At 36.8% G+C, this 26,418-nt stretch overlaps 1 protein-coding gene and 1 long non-coding RNA gene across 3 annotated transcripts in view; one reads left to right on the top strand and one right to left on the bottom strand.

Annotated features, from left to right (window-relative positions):
* LOC310732588 overlaps window positions 1–26,418 on the bottom strand; it is a 325,505-nt gene that overhangs the window by 178,052 nt on the left and 121,035 nt on the right. The gene's annotated exons all lie outside the window — the stretch shown is intronic.
* The window catches only part of arhgef17 (Rho guanine nucleotide exchange factor (GEF) 17), a 114,424-nt gene that overhangs the window by 68,404 nt on the left and 19,602 nt on the right, over window positions 1–26,418 (top strand). For both annotated transcript variants that reach the window (XM_083552807.1, XM_083552808.1), the window contains 3 exons: window positions 14,057–14,134; window positions 16,882–17,064; window positions 24,611–24,727. In XM_083552807.1, coding sequence (XP_083408933.1) covers window positions 14,057–14,134; window positions 16,882–17,064; window positions 24,611–24,727 — 378 coding nt within the window. The remainder of the gene's footprint in view (window positions 1–14,056; window positions 14,135–16,881; window positions 17,065–24,610; window positions 24,728–26,418) is intronic.

The raw sequence follows: 26,418 nt of genomic DNA on the forward strand, positions 1-26,418 counted from the left end.
ATGAGTACAGGGGCATTAATAAAGACCTGTCTTACAGCCAGCATTTATGGAATATTAATCAGAATCTTCTGAACGATATTAAAACAATTTGTTTTAACTTGGCTTCCTAATGTTCTCCTGTTGAAAAGGCTTATTTAGACTATATGGGGGAGAAAAGTATTAAAAAAAGACACCTAACCAATTAAAAATATTGTATTGTATGTGCTTATTTTTCAGTCCCCATTTGCTGTTCTCATAGCCTCCACTCTTCTGGGAAAATGTTCTACCAGATTTTAGAGTGGACATTTGTGTTAAATTCAGCCACAAGGGCATTAGTAAAATACGTTACTTGTAAGAGGGTAAGGAGGTCTGGGGGCAGTCAGTGTTCCAATTCACCTCAGAGGTGCCTTAATAAGGTTGAGGTCAGAACTCTATTGCAGACCACTCAAGATCTTCCACTGTAACCCATGTAAACCATATTTTAATGGAGCTCACTTTGTGCACAGGAGCATTGTCATGGTGGAACTACTTTTGGTCTCCTAGTTGAAGTGAAGACATAATTTCATGTTACCACATCCAAAAGTCAGGTGTCCACCTATAATACTATATATATGTGTGTGTGTGTGTGTGTGTGTGTGTGTGTGTGTGTGTGTGTGTGTGTGTGTGTGTGTGTGTGTGTGTGTGTGTGTGTGTGTATATATATATATATATATATATATATATATATATATATATATATACATACACACACTTCAAAGTACATCTCTTCAAAGTCTATTAAGGACTGTTTATTATCTTACTATTACTATGTTTAGAAAGTCTGATAGTCTGCATAGTTTAAGGCATTGTTTAATGTTTGTGTACTGTACTAATTAACATGTAATTTGTATTCATTGCAAATGAAATGAAATAATATGAACCAGTCTTGCGATTTGAGAATTCTACCTCACATATTATTCTCAGAAATGACTAATTTGTTGCATCCTCTACTTTTAAGTTGTGTAGGCTTTATGTTTTCAGATTGTTAGCTTGTCTGAGCTCCTCCTTAGCATGATATCTCAAAAATATGTTGAATATGGTTGATGAATGTTTATATGTTCTAAGTGGAATTATATTTACTTAGCAAATGAACTGGCTAGATTTTGGAACTGATCCGAAAACAGCCAAAGTGACAGGAAGGTCAAATGTCTTCGATAGACTTTTTTTAATAGCTGTGTAAAGGGTATTTCTGGCATGCAATTTATCAACAACAATGACTGGACAAGTTCGGTGTTGGAAGCATCACCATTGTTGCCCATTGATCTTGGGTTTCACATGTTTGGGGCATGTGGGACTTCTAGGAGGGTTAAGGAATTCTAGCTGAGATTGCTTAAAGCAAATGATGAGGACTCTTTAAATGGCACTAAAGACTGTGTAACAGTTTTGTTTACAATATTCATTCATTCATTCATTCATTCATTCATTCATTTTCTCCCGCTTATCCGTAATTCGGGTCGCGGGGGCAGCAGTCTAAGCAGGCCCCCGCCTTCGACTGCTGCCCAATCCTCACAGCACCGTCCCTAACGGTCCCTCCTGCAGGTGGTGAGCCCACGGGAAGGCGGCCCTACGTCACTCCGACGTCACGGACCTTGATATTTCCCTCGTAAGGGACCCCCGGAGCATAGAGGGTTAAGGGCCTTGCTCAAGGGCCCAAGAGTGGCAGCTTGGCGATATCGGGGCTTGAACCCCAGACCTTCCGATCGGCAACCCAGCGCCTTACCCGCTGGAGCCACCACTCCCCTTTTACAATATTCGAATAAAGAATTCTGCACGTCATCATTCAAAACCCTTGGGCTTGTTTTTATAGCAAAAAAATACGATGTTCCTTCATATTTGGCTAAATTTTACTCGGAAAGCAAAGACACACGCCTCATTGCTGTAAGGATCCGTCTTCTGTGCGCAATTTAGGCAAAGAAAAAGCAGATTAAATACTTTGAAATCAATGCTCTAAAATATCAAAGTTCTTAGCGCTTCCTTTCTCGTTGTGTTTTGAAGCGAGGCATAAAACAGCTGCTTTTCTTAAGCGGAAAATATATTCGTGCCCTGATAATAATGTTGTGTTAAAAAAATAAATGCAGGCATTTTAGAGAAAAAATATTATTTATATATTAAGGGGGGATGGGTGGAGGTGGTGAAAACGTGTGATTAGACAATACCATATGTATTTTGGTCTTCTGATTTGACTCCTATACAGTAGTTGTAAACTATTTGCTGTGTTAATGGCATGTGCATTGCATTCATAGCATCCTAGGCACTGCTGAGTCACTGCAATGTGTTTTTCTCCTGTGTTCATAAGTATGTGTGGGTGCTGCTTATGAATCACTGCTCCCGTGTAGCCTTCCTTTAAGCGCAGATTATCATCAGGTTGCTGGAAAAACAGGGAGCGAATCGCCCTATCTGGCATCCATTGGTCGAGCCTTTAGTGTAATCAGAGTTCAGCTGCTCAGAGCTGCTGCTGCTGATCTGCTGCCTCTTATTAACGGCTGAGGGGAGAAGAGGAAGGCTGCATCTCTCCTTCCTTCTCTCACTCTCCTTCCTTTTCTATTCACACTTGTTTTACCTGTACGAGGGACTGAGAACCCAGACACAGAGGAGGCGTGAAAAAGGCAACACGCACTCCCTTCATTCAGTGAACCAGAACCAAAACATTTCTATAGCGTCATTGGATTGCTGTTTTTGGTGTGTCGTCCTAAAAGAAAAAAAAAGAAAAGGAGCATAGTGATTGGTGAGACAGGGACCCAGGGAGCGGCTCCCTGGGATGCTGCAGATGGTTCGGACCCTTGCGCAGTTCACCATCGCTCTGGATGAGATGCAGGAGAACGGAGAGAGCCTTGGGGATGATGGAGGAGGAAGCGGAGGAGGAGGGAATGCTGGCCGTGGAGGAGGAGGATCGAAAGTACCCAGTGAAGAGTCCGATGGAAATGTCGGGGTCACGATAAGCCCCCCGATCCACACCGAGGTACAGCTAGACGCACTCAGTCACTTCATCCTGTGAAATCGAGGCTAGAGTTTTACAGCATTGCTGACCTGTTGTTGGTCACATGATCTTACTTTTATCTTGTGTCATCTCTCAGCTGTTGTTATGTCATGCTGGAGATGTTCACTATTAGTTGTTGAAAAAAGAAATGCTGTAACTTTGAGCCATACACTTTCTGTCTGTTCTTTATCTTGAAACAGAGACATGCAGGGACTTTATATCTTTTTTTTTTTTCTGAATCATCTCCTCACCTTCTTATGCTTGCGTGTGAAGTTGTTTCGATCACTCATCTACACGTACATCTTTCCAGGGCATACACATGAGTGTGTACCTGTCGGCGTGTGTTTACAACCCCACCCTACTCTGACACCCTTGCGTAAAAGCCTTTTGCTCACTTGTTTGTGCCGGCAATTCCAGTGTTGAGCACATCATAAACACTGTTGATTTGTAGCAAATGGTTGAAATGTGGATCTGGTAATATATAGCCAGAGAACAATTTTTTTTATATATATATATATATATATATATATATATATATATATATATATATATATATATATATATATATATATATATATATATATATATATATATATAATTTCTGCCCAAGAAATTTTTTTTATTATTTTTTTTATTTTTAAGAATCAATCTGAAAGTCAGCAATGCATACAATCCTGTTTACTATTCAAGAGCAAGCATGAAAGTCTTAACAAATTGAATGAATGCACAAAATAATTGAAGATCATAATGAAATCTACTGTAGGATCAACTTTTTAAAATAACAATCAAGATATTGAACTGTAGGATAAACTTAAACAAAAAAACAATCAAGATATGAACGATCTCACAACATGGGGACGTTAACATGATTAATAGTTATTTAAATTGATATTACTTAGCAAAACAACAGGAAGTTGAAAATGGGAACATTTGTACATGATGGATATATAATCAACTCCACACTGCAGGAACTAAGGAGGTCTTCTTATGACTCAAACTGATAATCTGCACAAATGGGATTTACTTCTCCGTGTGTTGATGTAGGAAGTGGAACCGGCGAGATTGGATTTTGCTTTTGCTGTGTGAACACAGAGCCATGTTCTCATCCCATTACAATAGTTTTCCTGATTCTGTTTGGCTTTAATGTGTTTTATTATTCTTATCCTGCTGTAAACCTAAATATTATTTATATTATGAATAGCTGGAGGAGGGACTTAAGCATTTTTTTTAAACGTATAATGTGGGAGATAGAAGTTATTTTTGCTCTTGTATTTTTTCTCCGTCATTCTCATCATTCTTTGTCACTCCTATTCTCACAATCAGTCCTTTTTGATCATGTTCTACTTCGGACAAAAATAGACGGCTACCATGTGACCAGCGTTAAAAAAGTGTCATTAACAAAACTACCACCGTAGCATGTTTCTGTTGGGTTTCAGGGACGAGCTGCTAGCAACATATTCGATTTATTTTAAGACCTAAAATGTGAAGATGTGGTTTTTTCTTTTAAGAAGAAAAAGAAGAATCCGTTTTAATGGCTAAGTATGCCTGACTTTACAGTTACTGTTTAGAACAAACCAACATGAGAATGAAGCAAGGTGGCAAATAAAGCAACGTTCTGGAGTTCCAGGAGGAATGTTTTTGACAACAGTGACTCTTTAGCAGTCGTGGGATTAAAACTCCCAACTTTCTGTTTTATAAAAATGTTCATGGCACAAGAGACTTCATGTCCATCATGTCTACAATATGTACATGTGGTAAACTAGAAATATGCTTTGAAATATTTCTGGAATTTGAACATATTTGATGCCGGAGCCTTGCAGAAATGTCTTTCCGGCATAAGTTTCTACTTTTGAGACTTGTGCTTTCTGCCTATAGGGATTACATTATAGAAATAAGGGTCCGATTTAATGACCAAGGCTGTAAAAACACTCAGTTCTGCCTAAAGATGATATTTTAATTGATAGCCTGTAGCTAAGTGTATTTCCTTAGGCAGCAAAATGTCAAAATTTGACCAGATGTTTGGATGTGTTCCTTAATAATAATAGCTAATAGCTAATAACTTGTCAGGCGCAAAGAACGTACTGGAAACCGAAGAGATTTCAACGATGGCCTTTTAATAAGGAACAAAAAGGGCAAGGCAGAAAGCACGAAGAATGGCACCAAACAAGGGTAAACTAAACTAGGAGAAAACTGTGGCAGAGTGAGAGCAAATAACACACAGAATCTTGCACGCTAATAGAAACCAAACGGGGTGGCTTGGGTAGTCCGAAATGTTCATTAGCCTAAGCTGTAGAACGGACAATGAGCTTGTGGATAAACGGGGTTATTATAGTGTGGTGACTGATTTGGACCAGGTGTGGATGATCAGTAAGTTGGAGAGCTGCTTGGAGTAATTGGAGGGTTTGGCGAGGGTGTGGCTGGTGGATTCCTGACATAACTATATTATATACGGTGGAACCTCGGAGCTCGCGAGGGTTAGGGACCAAGACCGGTCGCGAAAATTTTTTTGATAAAACCTTTTGATACGCCCCTTCCAACCCAGTAAAAACCCAAAGAACACTATACGAAATTGATTTAAATGAGTAAATAACACTATTTTACTCCATAACACTTAATTATTAGACAATTTTAATGAGATAAACCTTGATTAGAAATGTTAAAACTAGCGTTTTGAGCAGCTCGCGGTTGCTCACGAGCCGATCTGAATGAGAGTCGCCGGTCGGAATGAAAGTCGCGAGCATGCGGGGTCGCGAGCGCTGAGGCCGCGAGCTCCGAGGTTTCACTGTATAACTATAATAGCTAATGATAGCTAATAGATAGAGCGAACAGATTGCTGCGTATGGTTTTACATGGACACATAGATGACCTAAAGGATAGATTAATTTATTGAGTCATTTATTGCTCAGTCATTTTTAGGACATTTTAATGTTCTATGAAATATGAAAGTTTTTTTCTTTGTCATCCCAAGGAATTTCTTTCCTTATCAGTTTCATCTCAGGGAGGTTGCTCATTAGGGTTGTAAATCCATGTTCAGTTGTCTCGAGAGCTGTTTTTTTGGTTTTTTTCTTGTTTACTGTTGAGAAAAATATGCCATACAAAAAATACCCTGAATTTAATTAAACGTTTATAAGTGGTATTTATGTAAGCTTTTGAATTATTCACACGGATGTAAGAGAGGAACGATCTAAAGAGCAGCAATTATTATTATTATAAATATTTTTTTTTTATTAGCTCTCCTACATGCTAACTGAGTCAATCATTTGTCTTTCGGTGGAGTCAGGAAAAAGTCTTTTACAATTTTCTTACACTGTTGACTTCTCAAACTAACTACATTGTAAATTGCTAGAATGAATAGATAAGATACTGTGTGCAAAAGAGGAAACCTTTATTTTTTCCAGAGCAGTCTTCGACCAGGTGATAGGATTTCCTAATGTGTGAACATCTGTTTTCAGTTCTCCAGCTCATTGAATTGCTTTGTAGTGAATCAAATCATTTGGGATTGTCATTTTAGGCAGATAAATAAGAAAACGGTGAAGAAACCCATTTGAAAACGCACTGCTTTTACTACTAGGTGCTTTGTAATGTTGGGGCTGCACAGGGAAAGTGCCTTATAGATTAACCTTTTTATAGATGACTAGGAGTTCGTATTGATTTTATTGTTCATTGCTGGAAGGTTGACTGGAAGAAATTTCAGAGGGTTTTTTCTTTCTTTTACCTGAAAATAAATGACCAGCCTCACTTTGATCAATAATGAGTGTGAAAGATCAGAAATGTATAAACATACTACATACATGTTCTTGTTTTGGGAGCATCCGTGTTATGTAACAGCATATTGGCGGTTCCAGGGAAAAGACCTTCTCTCAGTACTTGGTCTTATAAACATCAATGGCATGATAAAGAGATGGAGCGGAGAAGGGAAAGGATGGAAGAGTGATTTTGTGACCTTGGAGCACAAAGATGAAAGGTTTTTTTGGCAAGAGGGAGTAGCAGCATGGCTTCTTCTCTGCTGCTGTATCTAGGGACACTGGTCACAGAGACGAAAGGATGGAGTGACGACAGCAGGCTATAAGCGAGTGGAGAGGAGGAGGGGTTGGAGAGCTGCTGTCTGACCCAGGTGCTAGGCAACTAGCTTTGCATGTTCCCGAGTTGCTCTCTTTTTTTTCTTCCATCACTTTGATAAATTGGCACATTGATTATCAGATCTTAAGTGTATTTTGCTACAATGTCTCTCTGAGTTCTTGGTAGGGCAGTAATGACAATATAATTTGTCCAAGAACAGAGATTTTTCATGTCTTTTCTGGGTGGCTAATTAAATGACTGGTTTATACAACCAATTTCTGCTTCACGCAAATTTGTGAAATGCGAAGTTATTTGACAGCTGTTGCTGGTGATCAAGGCAGCAGACAGTTTAAAAGTGTTTGTGCATGTGTGTACATTTTATTGGGGCTGTAAAGGTTGTAAAATTTGGCAGAAGTACTAAGCATTGCTGGATCTCTCTGCAACCCTAAAAACCTCCAGCAGAGCACACTTCAGAAGGAAATGAGATCTCTCCAAGGCCTTCATAAGAGAACCAGACACCAGCTTCACCATGCCAACAAAAACTCATCAAAGACCGCAGTCATAGCACCGTGTTCAGTATCTCGCTGGGTTTTTGGGTTTTAGCCTTAAGGGCTATGAAGAACAGAGCTGGATGAGTCATGGTCTGACGGGGTCAAGAGGACGCGGTGCTTCTTAACACAGTCAGCTGTACAGAGTCCTGATTTGCACACTGGTGATTATGAGTTTCGAGATCGGCAATTACCATTATGGGCTCCAGCAGCAGGTCTTATCAGGGGTAATTACGCTGTACAGTTAACCGAAGGGAATCCATTTAGTGGCATAAACCTTTGACTCTGGGTAATTTGCAAGAAGTTGCCAGTTGACAGAATCTCGTTTGGAGGGTATAAGTTGCCGATGACTGATTTTACTTTTCAGCCCACCACTGTTGTAAAGAGTGATTATTCTTTTTTAGCATAGTTTAATGTGTCTCACTCTGTGGGTTTTCTTTTACACTATGTGAACATTTCCTGTCACTAGTTTCTAAAATTCCAATGAAAATCACAGAGATGACACCCTTTCTCAATTAATTTAAATGAACTGTAGCTCTTGACCTGTATGTGTTTTATTTTTGCATTGTGCTGCTGCAAAATGATCGATAAGTTGCGTAAATTCAACAGGTGTACAGGTTTTTTTCTAATAAAGTGCCCAGTAAGTAAGTAAGTGTAAAAAGTAAAAATATTCAATGGTGAATATAAGAATAAAATATTTGTAACTTTCTGAAATATGTGAAAAAAGAGGGGAAAAAAGGAAGTTCGGATACAGAATCAACATATGTCAGCTGTGCTCACTCAGATTCCTGTTCATGGCAGAAGGGCAGTCTTTTGCTTTTGTAACCTATTTGGCTTGGCATGTTGTGTGTTCTGAAATGTTTTTCTGCTCATCACTGTTGTGAAGAGTGAGTATTTGTGTTCCTGTTAGGCTGAACCAGTAATCAAACACCTTCCTGTCAGATCAAACCAGTCTGGCCATTTTGTTGTTGTTTTTTTGCACTTTTTTTTTTTTTTTTTGTAAGTATGAGAAGATAAGTTGTTTTTAAAATATTTAAACAACCGAGTTCTATTAGTCATGCTGTAATCGTGGTGACTAATAAAACATTTCTCCACTGTTCATGAATTTTATTTGCATGTTTTTACTTAATGCACTGCTGCCACATGATTGGTTGATTGGATAGTATGAAATTGTGATGGGTGACTGTAAGGTCTTATTTATACACAAGTTAAAGCACAAATTGCTGCTTTTATTTTTCTTATTGTAGCAAGTATGTGTTGACTGAGGTAAATCTAGTGTTTTAAAACTGTGATTTGACACATCATTAGTCTTTTGCAGAGCCAAAATCTGAGTAAAATTGATACCTTTGGTTCATTCCTTACTTGGGTGATATAATTTTACAGAAGCCATAATTAAACAAATGTCTTGGCTGATGGGAAAACGGTTTAATTTATTGATTTTAAAAGTGGCAACAGAAAAGATAAACAAAACCTCTACGGAGTCCATGTACTAATATTTTTATAGTGTCAAGAACCGAGAGCAGGCTCCAGGTAAATTGCTATATAATGATATAAATATTTAACCAAACAAATCGCATTTGCAGTACTATTTCATTATTCTGGTTGCTGCGCTATAGCTCTGGGCTTTGGGGAAATCTCATCTATAAAACTAAAATGCTGCCACCCATGCTTGTTTTACTGATTCAATTGTGTTGCCAGTGCAATCAGACCATACTAGCTGGAAGTGGACTGAGGCTTAAGCAGTTTTAGAAGTGATTTTTTTGTTTTGTTTTGTTTCACAGCCGTGTCCGAATGCTTTGTCCTCACCTGTCTTAATGAACCACACCAATAAGAAGGGCTTGAGTCAGACAGTCTAAATGTGGAAGTACCGTACTAGTGTTTGCCTCCTATCCTTATTCTAAACTTCTCAGATCACTGCTCAACCTTCAGCGTTGTGGAAATTAAGGGTCTAATGTTGGGCTGCAGCTATTGATTATTTTAGTAATCAAGTATTTTACCGAATAGTCCATCAATTAATCGAGTAATCGGATAAGAAGTTATTTTCCTTTATTAAAGAGCAATTCTAAATATACAAGAGAAAATAAGACAGGTCTTTTTTTAAACGAACATTCATTTTATTTTCCTTTTTTAGAAAAATATACATTTTTACTGCTGAAATTGCGGACAAGAATATCTGTGAAAACTAAACCTATTTGGTGCATTTAATTGCAATATTACATCAAAATACAAATATCTAAATAAAAATTTATAATCAAAAATATAAAAACTTAGTTTAAAATTTAAATTACTTTAAAAAGGTAAATGCACTGTATGTTGTTTTTTATTTGTTTTAGTTTGAAATGATTCCAAACTTTGGAAACTTTTTGTCGTTTTCTTTTGCCTGAATTTTCCCTCACCCCCTCTGTAGTGCCATAAAGCGTTACACATTGAAAATGAAACAAACTACAATCGGTAGAATCGCATGGTATCAAACTAAGCCTCCGATCCCTGGAGAGAACTGTGTCTAACAGTCAGCTCTGGAGACGACGGAACAAGACAGATGAAGCAGGGGAGCCTCGTTCATACACCAACAGCTCCAAACTTCAGGCTGACAACATGGTTACCGGTGGCTGCACCAGAAATGGATGTTTATAAGAAATAAAGTCGTAATTGAAAGAAATTAAGGCAGAAAAAACATGTGAATTGCGCAAAAAAAAATTGGGCAAACCTTTTTTCTTTTAATGTGGCAGAAATGGACTTCCATACAGCACACAAGATGCTGCAGAATGAAAAATCGAGGAACATGGAGAAAACGGCAGGGGAGAGGAGAAGATTCAAGCCGAAGAAAACGAAACATTTGTTTTCAAATGTTAATTTGGAATAATTATAGATTGGATAATTGGGATAATTTAGAACTAAAACATAAAGAAAACACCATACAGTGCCTTTAACCAGTGCGTTGATTTTTTTTTTTTTATGTATATATTTGTATTTGAATTTTGATGTAACATAGCATTTAGTATTGCTATAATTCTTATTCGATTACTCGATTAATGGATGGAATAACCGATAGAATACTCGATCGCTAAAATAATTGATCGCTGCAGCCACAGAATAAATGCATGTGCAGATAGGTGTATGTATTAAAGGAGCAAACCTCAGACAGCGAATTTGTATACTATAATCATTTCCATCATATATGACCTTTATTTGTAAGCAACATATTTTGATATTATATACTTAATTCATTGGTCAGAGGATTTACCCGGTTAATTATCCCCAGGACATTTAGCAGGCTGTGTTCATCTCGGTGCTCATCCCTTGCAGTGATTTTAAAACAATATTTAAGATCTCACTTTTGGTGGTCTTGAAAAATGAATGACCCTTTGAGTTTATATGTTTAAATCTGCTCTATGCATATTTTAAATCCACTGTGGATTTCACAGTGCATGAGCGATTCATCCATCTTTTCTTGCTGTTCTTGGCAATTTTTTTTTATTTCTCCTTAGTTCTATGCTTTTTCATTCTTTCTGTCTTCCTTTAACAGCTTCAGCAATCATGTTTACACAGTTCAACCGAGACGCGACGAACGAGACTTTGCCTTTCACAGCTTATTAAGGGAAACGAAAATATCCCCGATTCTCCATTTTAAATTGTTCTCTTGTACCTCTTGGTCACACAATGTACCATGCTGTTTCCCAGAAAACCATTTAGACCACACCTTTTGTGGAATATGATTGCTTTGCAATTACAGGCCATATATTACATAAGGGCCTATTATATACATCAGTAGTACAAGAGTGCAAAGCACCTTCTAAACTAAACATAAGCCAGGCGAGTAGCTCTTTTTATCAGATCATTTGTAAGCTCTTTATGTAGAGTATCCATCATATAATTCCTATAGGTTAATGATATACACTGTAGAGGTCCTCTCAGAGGACTACTCAGTACAATTTAGGATTGATAATTACCTCATTATGAGCATGTGTTTCTCCTGTTTGCCAGGTTTTTCAGGATTTTTGTGGATACTGTAGGAAAAAGTCAGCTCAGAAGTTATAGCTCAGTGGTGATGTTGGACTTCTGATCCGAATGACGCTAATTCAAATCCCAGCACCACAAACCTACTACTGTTGGCCATGTGAGCAAGGCCATTAACCCCTCAACTGCTCAGTTGTATTAATAACATAACTCCAATTCGCTCTGGATATGTCCAAATGCCATAAATGTAAAAGTGTCTCAGGGTTTCATTATTGTACAAGGGTTTGACTTTGACCAAAGAATATCCTTTTTTTTTTACTTTGTTGCTGTACTTAAATAAATTTTTCTTGTGTACTTTATCAGAGTATTTTTATTTTGGGAAATATTTACTTTGGTACGTTAAACGCGTAACATCGTACTTTTCACTCCACTACATTTCATAAAAACATGCCGTTCATCACTATGTATGAAGTGAATACATAAATCATAACCTGTCACGGGACTCCAACATAACCACACTGTTCTGGTAGGAGTGTGTGTGGAGTACGGGTCTCACTGAGTGCCTGTAACAATAGAAAACTTTTTAAAACAAATTTTTAAAAATGTATTTCAATATCGATCATAAAGTTCTTTTACTTTTGAGAATTTACTTTCAAAAGCAAGTTCTTTCAATTGCTAAAGTAAAAAAAGTCCTTATTTTTTTTTTAAGCAAGGGCATTGTACAGTGTTATTTAAGCAAAGGAATGGTATGCTTCGTCTGCCACGATTTTATTTTGTGTAGTCTTGAGATATGACAAGGAAGTAAGAATTTTATTATACACAACAATGAAAATCTTTTGACTTGATATTGAATCAAGTACATAATTATGTTGGGAATTCACAGAGCCTAGGTTCAGCTTCCCAACTTTTATGAATTACCTTTCCTTCTGAAAAGCTAATAGATAAACATACACAATAACCTATTCATATCAAATGCAATCTTCTTCAAGACAGGTTTGATTTAGATTGTTGTTAGATTTTTTTCAGTTAAAGGAAAACTTTAGCAACTATATTACGTGTAAGATATGTCAAACTGTTGCCATTAACAGTGCTAGGTGTTGTTCAGTATTTCAGACACTTAATAGCATTTATATTTATAAAAACAGGGAAGTTGTTGCTGAGCTACAAACAGTAGCAGCCATTTTGAAGCCAAATCACTTTTTTACCCTCTGCTTATACAGTAGTTAGGTATTGTTATACAGAGACATTACATTAGGAAAGTGTGGCTTTTTAATTTACAATATGTTTTAGAGTCAAAGGTGTTATTGGTTTGTCATGGCGTTTTGTATTGCATGCTAAAAGCGTGTTAGCTACATTTGCGGTCTGATGTAAATACCGGGCCGTGCTCAAATCACATCTCAATTTAGGGATCAGGCAGATTTTTTTTGGCTCTGTTTGGAGATACAGTATGAATGCGTAAACAGGAAACTCTTATTTTGATTAGAGACCAGCCAGTTCGCATCATCGCAAAATTTGTGTTTTTGAGATTTGGAGACTTTGTTTATGTATCCCCAAGAAACTGTAACCATGTGTTACAGTATCTCAGAAAGTATCTTCTCAAGGGACAATACTATAGAAACTTGGATATATTTTAGAGTAGTCAATGTGCAGCTTGTATAGCAGTACAGATTTACCGTCCTCAGGAATTAACACAACATACTGCCATTCAGTCAGTGCTCAGACCATATGCCACACACTGCAACAAGTCAGTTTGCATGGCTGGTATCCCAGAAGGAAGCCTCTTCTAAAGCTGGCTCACAAGAAAACTCGCAAACAGTTTACCGAAGAAAACCTGTCCAAGAGCATAAATTACTGGAACCATGTCCAGTGGTCTAATGAGACTAAGATAAACATGTTTGGTTCAGATGATGTCCAGCATGGTCTGGTGAGGACTACCAAGAAAACTGTGTCTTGCTTACTGTCAAGCATGGTGGTGGTAGCATCATGGTCTGGGGAGCTGCAGTTCAGTGAGGGGATTATTGATTCCAACATGTACTGAGACATTCTGAACCAGAACATGATGCCCCTCCCTTCAGAAACTGGACCACTTTTGTGAGATAGTGTGTGTGTGTGTGTGTGTGTGTGTGTGTGTGTGTGTGTGTGTGTGTGTGTGTGTGTGTGTGTGTATTATATCTATATATATATATATATAGATATAGATATAGATATATAAATAATATTATAGTATATAGTTATAATAGAGAATGGTTTATAATCACACTATCCAGTGTCACCCAGATGTGGAAATGTATCCTTTTGAGTCTGGTTCCTCTCAATGTTTCTTCCGCTTTCCACCTCAGCGAGTTTATACTTGCCACATTTGACCCTAGTTTGAGATTTATTACTGGATTTTTTTTTAAAGCCGCTTTATGGGAATTTTTCATTTCTTAAAAATGCTATTTAAAGTATGTGTGTGTCTTGCTGTTTTGATGGCTCACTATATTGTGTTTCTCTGCAGGATATGAGAAGACATGTCATGATGACTCTACTGGACACTGAACAGTCATATGTGGACTCTCTGAGAACGCTGATTCAGGTACAACAGCTCTATTTTATAGCCTCTTTTTTTTCTTCTCTTTATATGTCTCTCTCCTCTCCTTTTTTCAGTATCTCCTTTTATACTTCTTTCTCTCTTCTTTTGGCTTCCACAAGGAATTCACTTGCACTCTTTGACCCTGGTATATAACAGTTTACTTTAATAAACCTGTTAGAGTTGTGTGTGTGTGTGTCATAGAGAGAGATTAAGAAAGCCGGCAATCCATTGTAAGGTGTTCCTGACCCACGGGCTCTTTCAGCGTGTGTATCGCTGTCGCGTCACCATGGTTACGTCGGGTTTGGCCCGAGATGCTGCGGCAGTTAAACGTTTCCCATCACTGCACAATCGCAGCAGCGATTAGTGGCCTCGGTCTGTTTATCAGCTTTAAATCAGCCCTGTGCGCAACGTCACTCAGTTTAAGCACTAAATAGAGCTCACGTGGAGAGACAGGCGCTCACGCCGCTTTCAGCGAGGCCATGTACCAAAAAAGAATAATTTTTTCATCGTGAAACGTTTTCATTGGACAGACGTATTTGTCAAAAAAAATTATAATTATGCACTCATTCATTTACCTTTTGCCTCCTTTAAAAGGGTCATGGTGTACCATAACAGTGGTTTATATTTTCTTATGCAGGTCTGGTTTTTGTGGCCTCAATCCAGTAGCACACGCCCGATAAAGCTCTAGCTTTAGCGCAGCAGAAAGGCACTTTAAAAGGTGCCCAAGGCCACTTTAACCGACTCCTTTCCAAATAGCTAGTTTCTAAGTAACTGCTAGCAAACTAGCATGATCCCAGAATCCATCCAAGAGAAAAGAGGTACCTATTAAACCTCTCAGTTCTGGCCATGTGAGTTTGGAGGTGCTTTCAAACCAAAGCAATCCTCATTTTATGTTACTTGAATTTATGTCTAGTTTCTGTGCATGTTCTCTCCAAGTTTGTGTGTGTTTTCTCTGGTTTTCTCCTAAAAACATTCTGGTCGGTGGAATGGGAAATTGTCTGGAGATGTGACTGACCGGATGAATGTGTGATTGCATGGCTTCTTGTGATGTATCGGAGGAAATGCTTTACTCTTTCCTCATCTTTTTTCCGATTTGTTTCCTTTTACATTTATTTAAACAAAATAAAACTAGTTAGCAAGCATATTTTATCATAAATAACAAGTAATGGACAAAGTACAGCATACATGCACTAAAGCAAAAGTACACACACCCTGCTTGAATATTATTCCAATAAAAGTATTTCTTTTCTTTTCTATTTGAAGTACAAAAGTCGTTGTATTAATCCATTAATCCTTTTCTATGAGAACTGCTGTATATTTGAATATTTGATGCATCTCAAGTATCTTTCTGCGCATTATAATTTTTTTAGGAGAGCGTTGCACACTGTTACACACACTGTTACACACTCTGAGAGAACCCTTACAGTCATAATAATCTTTGAGTTACATTTGTGGTCACGTGATTAGTTGTCATGTGACACCGTTTATGTATTCGTTTAAATGTAGCGAGGACGGGAATATTTTTCTGAAATGTAGTGGAGCAGAAAGATATTATGCATTACAATGTAGTGAAGTAAGTTTCTCCAAAATGAAAATACAGTCAACCCCCGATAATCTGCTGCTCGGAAAATTCACGGGTTCTCATTTGGAACCTGACTAACAGCAAGTTGCGGATTATCTCAAATTTCGTGGGACCAAATGTTCAGGAACATTACATATGTTTTCAACACAACATATGTTTTCATGTAACAAATTCATAAACATATTTTTTTAACACATTATTGTGTTAAAGTGACATAATGTCTAGATGAATTCACTAAGGTACCATAGGGGCTTCATGGGTGCGTCCAAAATTAGCAGATTTTCTGATCTCATTACGTTCTAAGAACCCCCGTGATTTTCGGGGGACCACTGTACTCTAATAAACACGCTAAAAATACCTTTGATCATGATTGATCTGGTCATTTGAATTATGTATTGCAGAACTTTTGCATATTTTGTCTTAGCGGCCTGAGACAAAAATGTGTCAGTCATGTTTCATTAAAACATAAGGCCACATTAATCCAGAAAACGTGTCTGTGTTGAAACATGCTCTAGTGTAAAAATAGAACATTTATTCTAGACAGTAAAACTATACATGATTGTTTTTATGGCCGGAAAGAAAGAAATAAAACATCCCACCAGGTATTTTCTTTGCTGGAAGTATATTTAAAAGAAATATATTGTATCTGTACAAGAGATTATCAGAGAAAATCATTTGTAATATTTTATACTACTGTTCTTGAGATTTTATTACACATGTTGTGGAGTGTGTGTGTGTATATATAAAAAAAAAACAGGTTTATGAATTAGAAAAACAAGTAATACATGTTTAATGAGGAAATACTGCAGTATTTATGAAACACTGCATTATTTATTATCTGTGCAGGCTCACACCAGAAACCCCCTTGAGTTTAGTTGAACAGTGAAGCAGAAATGTATTGATGCATTTTTTTTGTTTGTTTTTGTTTTTTGGATATGAATAAATCTTTAAAATGATAAGCTTTAATTCAGTCTAACATTCTTACTCACAAGAAGGCATGTTTTAATAACATTTCTAAGATTGGTGACCACAAGTCACCAATCTTGTGGTCATTTTAGTTTTTTTTTCTTCTTATAGCTGTTATTTATGATAGATTAGCTATTTTTATGTATAGATATGACTGTGGTACTTGTGGTAACTGGTGCAATTTGATGATAAATCTTTGCAGAGCTACATGAAGCCACTGAAACAGCCGGATAACTCGCTGCTCTGCGATCCGTCTCTGGTGGATGAGATGTTCTACCAGATCCCTGAAATCCTGGAGCACCACGAGCTCTTCCTGGAGCAGGTGATCACCTGTGTTAATGACTGGCACGATCGCCAGACTATCGGTGACCTCCTGGTTCAGTCGGTGAGTAAAGATAATCTTTTTTGAGAGGTTTTGGAATCTTAATTTGTTTTTTGAGTGCATGGGGTTTTGTTTTAGTTTATTTGTCCCTGGGACCAGCAGCATCTTAAAGGTCATCTCTTAAGGCTTTCTTATAGGATGGGCAGGGTAAGTATTAGCAAAAATATAGAAATAATAAGTTTTTAATTCCAGTCACTGGTTCCCTCTCATACCTGCTAATGTCTCAGGCCTGTCTAATGAAAAAAATTAATTTATTACAGTTTTAATTCTTTTGTTTGATGCATATAAATAAATGTCCTTCAATTCACTGTATTGTAAAGTACTTTAATGCTATAGCTATTAGGCATCCTTTTTTATTCCACCATGTGCATTGGTCGAGGTGATTTTTCATTGGCATGAATCAAGGGCATACATTTCTTTCCTTTTTTTTTTTATTTTTTTTTTATTTATTTTTTTTTGCACTACTGCAATAAGATGTCCTATAACTTTTGTTAGCCTAGTCATTACATATTCCTTGAGGCCTGACTTGCTCAGTAGAGGCCCCTAGTGGTCATTATTTATCCTCAGCGATATCTTTCTTTATATTGGAAGCGGTTATAATGTTGGTTTATTTATTAAACAAAGGTTGTGTTTTCAAAATGTATGACCAAAAATATTTGGACATACGACTATTACTTCCAAGGTCAGATGAATGCACACAATTACAGAGATTGCATTTGTGCGCTGTGGTGGTAGAATTTCTTTCACTGGAAATAGGAGGTCCTCTCCAAACGTGTTCCAGCATGACTATTTCTCTGTGGAAAGTGGTAGCTCAGTGGTGAAGATTTCGGACTTTTCAGCAAAAGGGTGTGAGTTCAAATCCCTGCCGCACTAAGATACCACTGAGAAAAGACCATGATTGTGAATGATCTGCTCAGGTGCTTAACTCTCAACTGCTTGATTGTAAGATGCTCTGGATAAAGGTGTCTGCTAAATGTCATAAATGTGTGCAAAGCGACGTCCATGAATGATCTCATTAATGACCTTTACTCATGACCTCATTGTGACTGAACCAGATGCATTCCAAAGTCTATATATATATATATATATATATATATATATATATATATATATATATATATATATATATATATATATATATATATATACATTTAATAAATAGTGTAGTCAGGCTATATAAACCCACGCAACCAAACACTAACCAATGCTTCTATGTCATCATTGACGGTGTGATTACCGGAAAGTAGCACAAGCTTTGACACAGAGCTTTACCAAAAAGCATTCTAGGTCCTTTGAAGCTCAAGTACCCAGCATAAAATCAATACACAATGTACACAGTGTGTCATTACATAGCTAAACATATCGAGAGAAAAGAAAAGCAGCAGCACAGTCACTAGCACAGCAATATTTTGTGCAATGCAAGGATCCTTTACACATTATAACAACAGATTTGTTTACATTTCTGACTCAAATTTCAGAATAGAAAAAAACCCCTTTCATTTTGTTTTGAGCACTTTGCTCAAAATCATCGAATCTAATCTAAAAAAAAAAAAGTGCGAATCTAATGTTAAAACTTTTTTGCGAAGTTTAATTGCAATTTCTTTCCGATGGCTGCCCCGATGTTACAAAATGTAGCATCACAGCAGTTTTCTTCTGTTTTCTTTTTTAATTACAGTAAGTCATACTAAAGTACCTAAAGCACAGTCTTAATCTGATCTATATCTCATTTTTATTGTGCATGGGAATCTTCAGCAAGACATAGTCGTAACTTATAGTCACCAAGCAAGCTCGGGTTGATTAACTAAAATATGTGACAAGGGAATATGACATACAATTAATTTCCACTGAGTTGTTTTTTTAAAATAGAAGTCATCTCTCCAAGCAAAGAAATGGCCACTGCCGAAAAAATGTGCTTAGGTTAAATTTGGAAATCTGAATATTTTTTTTACCTCTTTCTTCGAAAGTGCTTCTCCATTAGTGATGTTGTCATCAGTCATGGCACTCATTATCCATTACCGTTTTGGAATTAGAGCAAAGAGCGGGTGGGGAGAGAGTCAGTCGGGCTGGAGCCTCTAAGTTCTCTTCATGCTCTTGTACAGGTTTTGAGTGCTGCCGTGGTTCTTCTTATGCTCTCCTGAGTATGGTCAGAAGACACCTCTGTGTCTGCTATTGAATCCATAGGGAGCCATTTTGTTTATATATAACCTTTTAATAGACACTCAAAATGCTTATATACAAAGGCAATTACATAAAGTAGCCTGCATTCGTACTTAAGCAATAGGTAAAAGAACCTTAATGGGAATTGGCTTATGGCTTAAAAGTTATGTGCTGATGTCTATATAATTAGGTTTTTATTATTATTATTGCTGTTTATTTATTATAATTTAGGTGGCCACCTAAGGGCCAATATTAACAGTTCTTATTATGATTATAGATAAACATACTGTCTTGAATATTTTAATTTTGAATAGCATTTAGGTTCAAAACTTTTACAAGGTAATGTAAAATTTGCAAAATAGAGCTAGAGATGAAGACATTAGAATTTTTCTACCACTCAAGCACAGTGTACTATAACTTTGTCATTTAAATAGTATAAAATATGTTATGAATAATTAGCAGTGGTGGACAGCAATGAAGTAAATGTAATTGCTTATGGTACATAAGTAGCTTTTTTTGCGTATCTGTATTTACTGAAGTATTTCCATTTGGGGAGACTTTCACTTCAACTTCTCTACATTTTAGAGTCAAATATCTTGAACTACATGTAGCGATCATTTGTTCCTTTTTATGTACAAGTGAATACAAATGTAACTGGTCAAGCACGCAGCAAGCAACCAATCAGGGTAGAGCGCGTTGAACTTGTTTTACTTATTACCAACATACAGTTCAGCATCATTTCAACAGAAAGCAGAACATTCTGAGAGGAATAAATGGTGGAAGAATCTCCTGACTCGAACTCGCCACATCATCTGTGGCCTTATTTGCTAAATATTTGGTAAAATATTTGAAAATAAGTTTTTGGGCTAATGAAAATTGTAATAAATATCAATCAGTGTTTGACTCATTGATATTATTCTATTAATAGACTGGTGTGCTGAGAGTAACATTAGAGTCTTTTCGTATAAACTAGAGTTGATAAAGCAAAAAGTCTTGTGACGAAAATGATTTTAGGAACATTATAGCCTTTATAAATCCTACTATGTTGGATATTTAAGTAAATTTGAAAGAAAATTATTTTACTCAAGTGAAAGTTTAAAAGGAGCACTTTTACAGGATTAATATTTTACTTAATGATTCTCTTCTTTAACTTTGTGTACTTTGTCCACCACTTATAATTAGCATTGGAGAGTTGATTTACTGCAAACGTAAAAAATATAAAATGTATCCTCTTATACCAGTCATTATTCATTAACATTTAGTACCTTTTATTTATTACAGTTGCATATAATGTTTTGTAACATTCATAAATTAGCTCCTATTACACTTAATACAGACTTTTTCAGCCATACGAGGTTCTACCCCAGACAGTTAGCACAAATTTGGAGGAACACAAAAAAACCAGCATGTCGATGCCCCTGTACACAAAGCTAGATATATCTATGGGTTAGAGTGAGAGATCTTAATTGGTCTGCTATAAAGCTCTGACCTCAACCCTACTGAACAACTTTGGGATTAATTATTATCATTCATTCATTCATTCATTCATTCATTCATCTTCTCCCGCTTATCCGTAATTTGGGTCGGGGGGGGGGCAGCAGTCTAAGCAGATTCCCCAGACACTTCTCCGTGTCCAGGGATCGGGCTGTCAGGGCCCCCGCCTTCGACTGCTGCCCAATCCTCTCAGCACCGGTCCCTTACGGTCCCTCCTGCAGGTGGTGAGCCCACAGAAAATTAATTATTATATATCATAATATTATGTAGGGTATTATAATAGCTAATGGGGACTAAATGTGGAGGTCCAATAAAAGCACAAACGAATCTTCTGGTTAAGTGTCCACAAATGTAATTGATTAATGCACTAGTTTTATTTATTTATTATTTATTTTACATTTAGTCCCAATTTGCTCTTATAATTTCTTAGGAAGATGTTCCACTAGATTTTGAAGTGTGTTTGTGGATATTTGTGTTCATCATCCACAAGGGTATTACGAAAAGCAGGTACTGAAGTAGGGTGAGGAGGCCTGGGGTGCAGTCAGCATTCCAATTCATCCCAAAGGTTTTCAGTAGGGATGAGATCAGAGCTGTATAGCGCAAGGGGTTATATGGTCATATTTTCTCGACCTTGTGAGATCTCTGGCTGCTGCATTCTGAACTAACTGAAGCTTGTTTATTAATGATGCAGGACATCCACTTAGTAATGCATTACAATAGTCCAGTCTGGAGGTCATGAACGCTTGGATGAGCTTCTCTGCATTAGATATAGATAACATGTTTCTTATCTTACCAATATTTCTAAGGTGAAAGAAGCCTGGTTTTGTAACATGGTTAATATGATTTTTAAAAGACAATTTGGTGTCTAAAATAACTCCCAGGTCTTTTACTGTTGAACTAGTAGTTACAGAACATCCGTCTAAATGCAGGTTGAAATGCTGGACTTCTGTGTACTGGTTTTTGGGCCGATTAGCAAAATCTCTGTCTTATCAGAATTTAATAATAAAAAGTTTTAATTCTTTAACACACAGGGGCATTGCCATGCTGGAACAGGTTTGGGTTTAAATGTGGTTTATGGGTTTATGTGAATGCAAAATTTTATTACAGCGCATTTTAAGACGCCTGTACAATTTAATGCCTCCAGCTTTGTGGTAACAGTTTGGAAAAGAACCACATCTAGCAGGGAAGGAAAGGTGACCCAATACTTTTGGCAATGTCGTGTAATATGTTAATAACATTAAAGTTATAGATATTTAATAACCATGTTGGTGTTTAAGGAATGGCTTTTTCATATTAATTTAAAGATAATGTGAGGAAATGACATTTCATTGCTGCTATAACACAAATAAAGGAAATGTTCCAGGAAAACAAATGTGATAATTGTACTTGTTCGCATATTGCTGTTGTATAAAAGGAAAAACTGTAGGACATTTTTCTCTTCACTATTCTCCTCTTGTAACATGTCTTGTTGTGCATTATTCCTAAGAAAGAGGCTCAGAAGATCAGTTTTAAATCATTTAATACAAGAGTCCAGGGGAATCATGGTACAATTGTTACTTATCCTTTATATTTATTTTGTTATCAACTGTAAGTATGACTGACTATGGACAGTTTAAAACATCTTTTTAATCATCTGATTGTGGTGTTGAAATTTCTGAATACCTCATCGACAATGTTGAATCAGATGGAAGTAAAATGTTTGCGGAGAAAAAAAAACTCAGCTCTTAACAAATCAGGATTTTTTTCGGCAGAAAATCGTACAAAAAAATCAACTTACGAAATTATTTAAAAAACAGAAGGTCGGCATGTTTGAAAATAACTTGAAAAGCCTTTAACTGATTCAATGGATGTTCAGGTAGGATGTGCGGGAGGAGGAGGCAGTGTTAAATAATGCATCAAGTAGAAAATGGCACCGTTTGAATCAAAGCCTTTGTGTGTATGTGCCCTTTTTACATTTTGCCGAGCTTATGAGACATTGCTTGTCTTATTGAAGCTTATAAGCTGTTCCCTCCTGTTCCAGCATGTATATATTACTTACAAGATGTATATAATTTTTGGTTTTTACATCCACAATTTTGTAATTATTTGATCCCAATCGCTTGGCGTTCATTTTAAATTGAAAGGAATCCATATTTAGCCATGTGAGAAACGCCTTAATTAAGACTAAAATCTATGAGTTCAGACTGGTGCAGCAGAAAAGGACACATTTCATGATAGATGATGTTAAAATCGTCTGTGTCTGGGAGTTATAAGGAAAAATCTCCTGTTCTCCTGTCTGGATAGGAAGAAAGGGCACTTTCTGTCCTAGTGTTTTGTTATAAAGTTTGAAAGGAGGCAGGCTTCACATGTCATAGTGAAAGAATGTGATTGCTCCACCCTCCCTGGTTGGTAGCTGTTCTGTGATAAGGAGAGAAAATGTAGAAAATCACAACAACAACAAAAAAGAGGAAAAAAATTAAGTTAAACAATTAAACTTTTTACAAATTCATGCTTTTGGAAAAGCATGCCCAATTCCAACACATAGTGTACATATAAATGTTTTTTTGTCTTCTGATGATATTGATTTAGTTCATTCCTCTGTATGAAGTCTTCATTTCTTTTCTTTTTTTCTTTCAAGAAAGAAACCAACAAAAGGTTTTAGACACCTGACTATAAGAATTTGTGTGCATTTTGAACATTATTATTCCGCATTGGGAAGAGGTTTATGGATGTGGTGAGAGAACAAATGCAGGTGGTTGATTTGAAAGAGGCAGATGTAGAGGAAAAAGGGGTATGGAGACGGATGATCCGCTTTGGCGACACCTAATGGTAGCAGCTGAAAGTAATAATAAAAATAACATTCTGCATTTAGTTCCCACTTGTTCTTAGTCAATTCTGGTACTGTTGTAGGTCAGTCAATGATGTAGGGTAAGGAAACCTGTGGTGACTACAGCGTTCCAGTTTATCCCAAGGCATTCAGTAGAGTTAAGCTCACAGCGTTAAAGCAGGTCACTCAAGATCTTGTGCTCCAACCCATGTAAACCATATGTTCGTTCATCTTGCTTTGTACAAAGGTGCATTGTCATGCTGGAACAGGTTTGGCTCAACTGAAGGAGGAATTTGATGCTACATCTTTCACAGTTACCGCATCTCAAAACGTCCTATTGAATTGCGCCTTCACTTTTGTTTGTAACCACATAAAGCTGGGAGAATTAGGGTCACCCAATTCTTTTGTCCATATAGTGTATAATTTTTTTATAGGAAATGTCTATTGATTACAGGCAGAAGCAAAGAAGAAGGTAATATGGATGCTTTTTTTCACAATAAATATTCAGAACACTGTTTATCCATATTATCATATCTGTGCTTATTTTTTTATAAAAAAAAGAAATAAATTTTTATCTGACTCATTCCTCAAATTATTAATAAAGTTGTACAGTATGTAAATGTTTACTGAGGCCAAGCCGAACTAAAAATGCTTGTCAGATTTACGAGTTTAATCAGGGTTGATTTTGTGTGTCGATCCCTGTGTACGGTGGTAAATTAACAAGCTTGTTAATGCCATAGCTAAATTATATTTGGTCATGCCCTACTAAACATGAAAGAGTAATGCTGCTATTGCAGATGAAACTTTAATTAAATAATTTGAAGGCGATAATTCAAGTTTCAGATTAGTGAGTAATTAGGAAGATATTACTTTAATGGGATATTTATTTTTGTTCAATATTTTCATGAGTACCTTTTTTTTTTTGGTACAAAATCATGACTCAGACTTCATGCTTTGGCCAATGATCAGCAGCACAAAATTTAGGTTTATCTGAACATAACTGTTGAGTTTTTTGAGAGATGAAGTGAAAGCTTATAAAATTGTGGTCAAAGTAATCTGTCTCTGGTGACTCTCTGCTGTCTCTTTTCCCAGTTTTCCAAAGAGGTGCTGGCGAACATTTACTCTGCGTACATCGACAACTTCTTGAATGCCAAAGATGCAGTGAGGATTGCTAAAGAAGCCAAACCTGCATTCATGAAATTTTTGGAGGTATGTTTTTTTTTTATTATTTAAATTTTTTTATTTAAATGGCATATGTGTTTGAAACTCGCTCTGTTCTGCTGTCTGGGTGGGACGAATGACACTTTCTGCTCTAGTGTTTTGTTAAAAAGATTGGCAGGAGGCTGGCTTTACATGTTACAGAGAAATTATGTGATTGCTCCACCCTTGCTTAAGTTTTTGTGACATGAACAAGTAAAACAAGGTTCTCACAACTCAAACTTTAACTAAAGGTGTAGATAAATGTTTATGTAAGCCAAACTGAACTAAAAATGCCTGACAGGTTTACAAAACTCCATAAAAGGCAAAGCTCACAGAAAGCTTTAACATGACAACTCGAAAGAGTGCACAAACATTCCAGCAATGCTGCCCAGCCATCGCAGCTCTTTGCATTAAACCCATGTATGATTGAAATAAAGATATTAATAGTAATTTATTTATTTATTTCATAGTTTGTCGGCTTTTAAGCTAAATTCATACGTGAAAGAGTGAAACTAAAACATTGGTATAGGTTGAACTTTTAACATCTCCTTTTTGACATGAAAAACGTCCACTAAATCCAGCTTTAAATCTGGAATACACTGAATCCATTTCAAACAGATTTAACCTGTGTTATTCTTGTGAGCTAAAGCAACAAGTTATTTCCCAGAATGCATCACAAGTGTCAGTTTTAGCTAAGAGGAACGGCACTGAGCCAGCAGATGGCACCCTGAAGTGAATGTGTAATGCATTTAAATGTGGTGTCGTTGCCAGATCACGAGTTTGGAACCGATAAACTGATACTGCCTCAGATATATGTGGTTGGGAGTCAAAGAAAAAAGCAGTCATGTTGTCTGGGAGAAAAGAGTGGCATTACTTTCTCTCCTGTCAATCCTAGCTACACTAACCAAGGAGAAATCTGTAAGCTTGTGTATTCAGAAGGAGGCAGATAGCACTTTCGCTCGAGTATGTCGCATTGCACTGTGATGTCGCATTAAAAGAAATGGTGGCAGGATTTACTTGTTTCAGAGGAAGCATTTGTTAGCCTTTAATTTCCCTGGTTGGAAATGTAATAAGGGAGAGCTTGCTCATGAGTGGGAATTCGCCCAAACTGCAAGAAAACACATGAAACAATGTCTTCGAAAGCATGTGCGATTCATTTATGAGCAATTTACTGAGAGCTGACAGTTTATTAGGTACATCTTTTGTTCGGCTACAGCCAATAATTGTTTAAGATGCAGAAAGATCAGTCATGTTAATAGAGCTTAGCATGACGGTCTCTTTCCATTAATGGTTGAGAAGTAAGACAGTTTAACTCTTGTCAGCATTGCATACCTACAATCTATCACATTACCTGTATAATAGTTAACTACAGTAGTGCAGAGATATTATATTGCTCGTTTGAACCACTGTTCTTCATGCCTGTGTACACCGTTCGGAAAAGACACAGCAAACATCATTTTCTCTGACAGCAAACATCCTTCTCTTTGTCTGTTTTTCAATACATTCATAAATGTTTGTAGGTCGCATTGCGTGAGTGCTGTTGCAAATTCATTAGAGTCGCCACAGGCAAATCTGGCCCTCGTCTCACAGTCCTTGTTTGTCCTGTGTGGCTAAATGATTGATTTTGCTGACACCTAGTGGTGGTGTCGGAAACCAGCTAAAGAGCAGGAAGGATATTTGCGTTTCTGTGTTTTTGTGAA

Source organism: Silurus aristotelis (genome assembly GCF_946808225.1).
Source record: "Silurus aristotelis genome assembly, chromosome: 10".
In the NCBI taxonomy this organism is placed as follows: Eukaryota; Metazoa; Chordata; class Actinopteri; order Siluriformes; family Siluridae; genus Silurus; species Silurus aristotelis.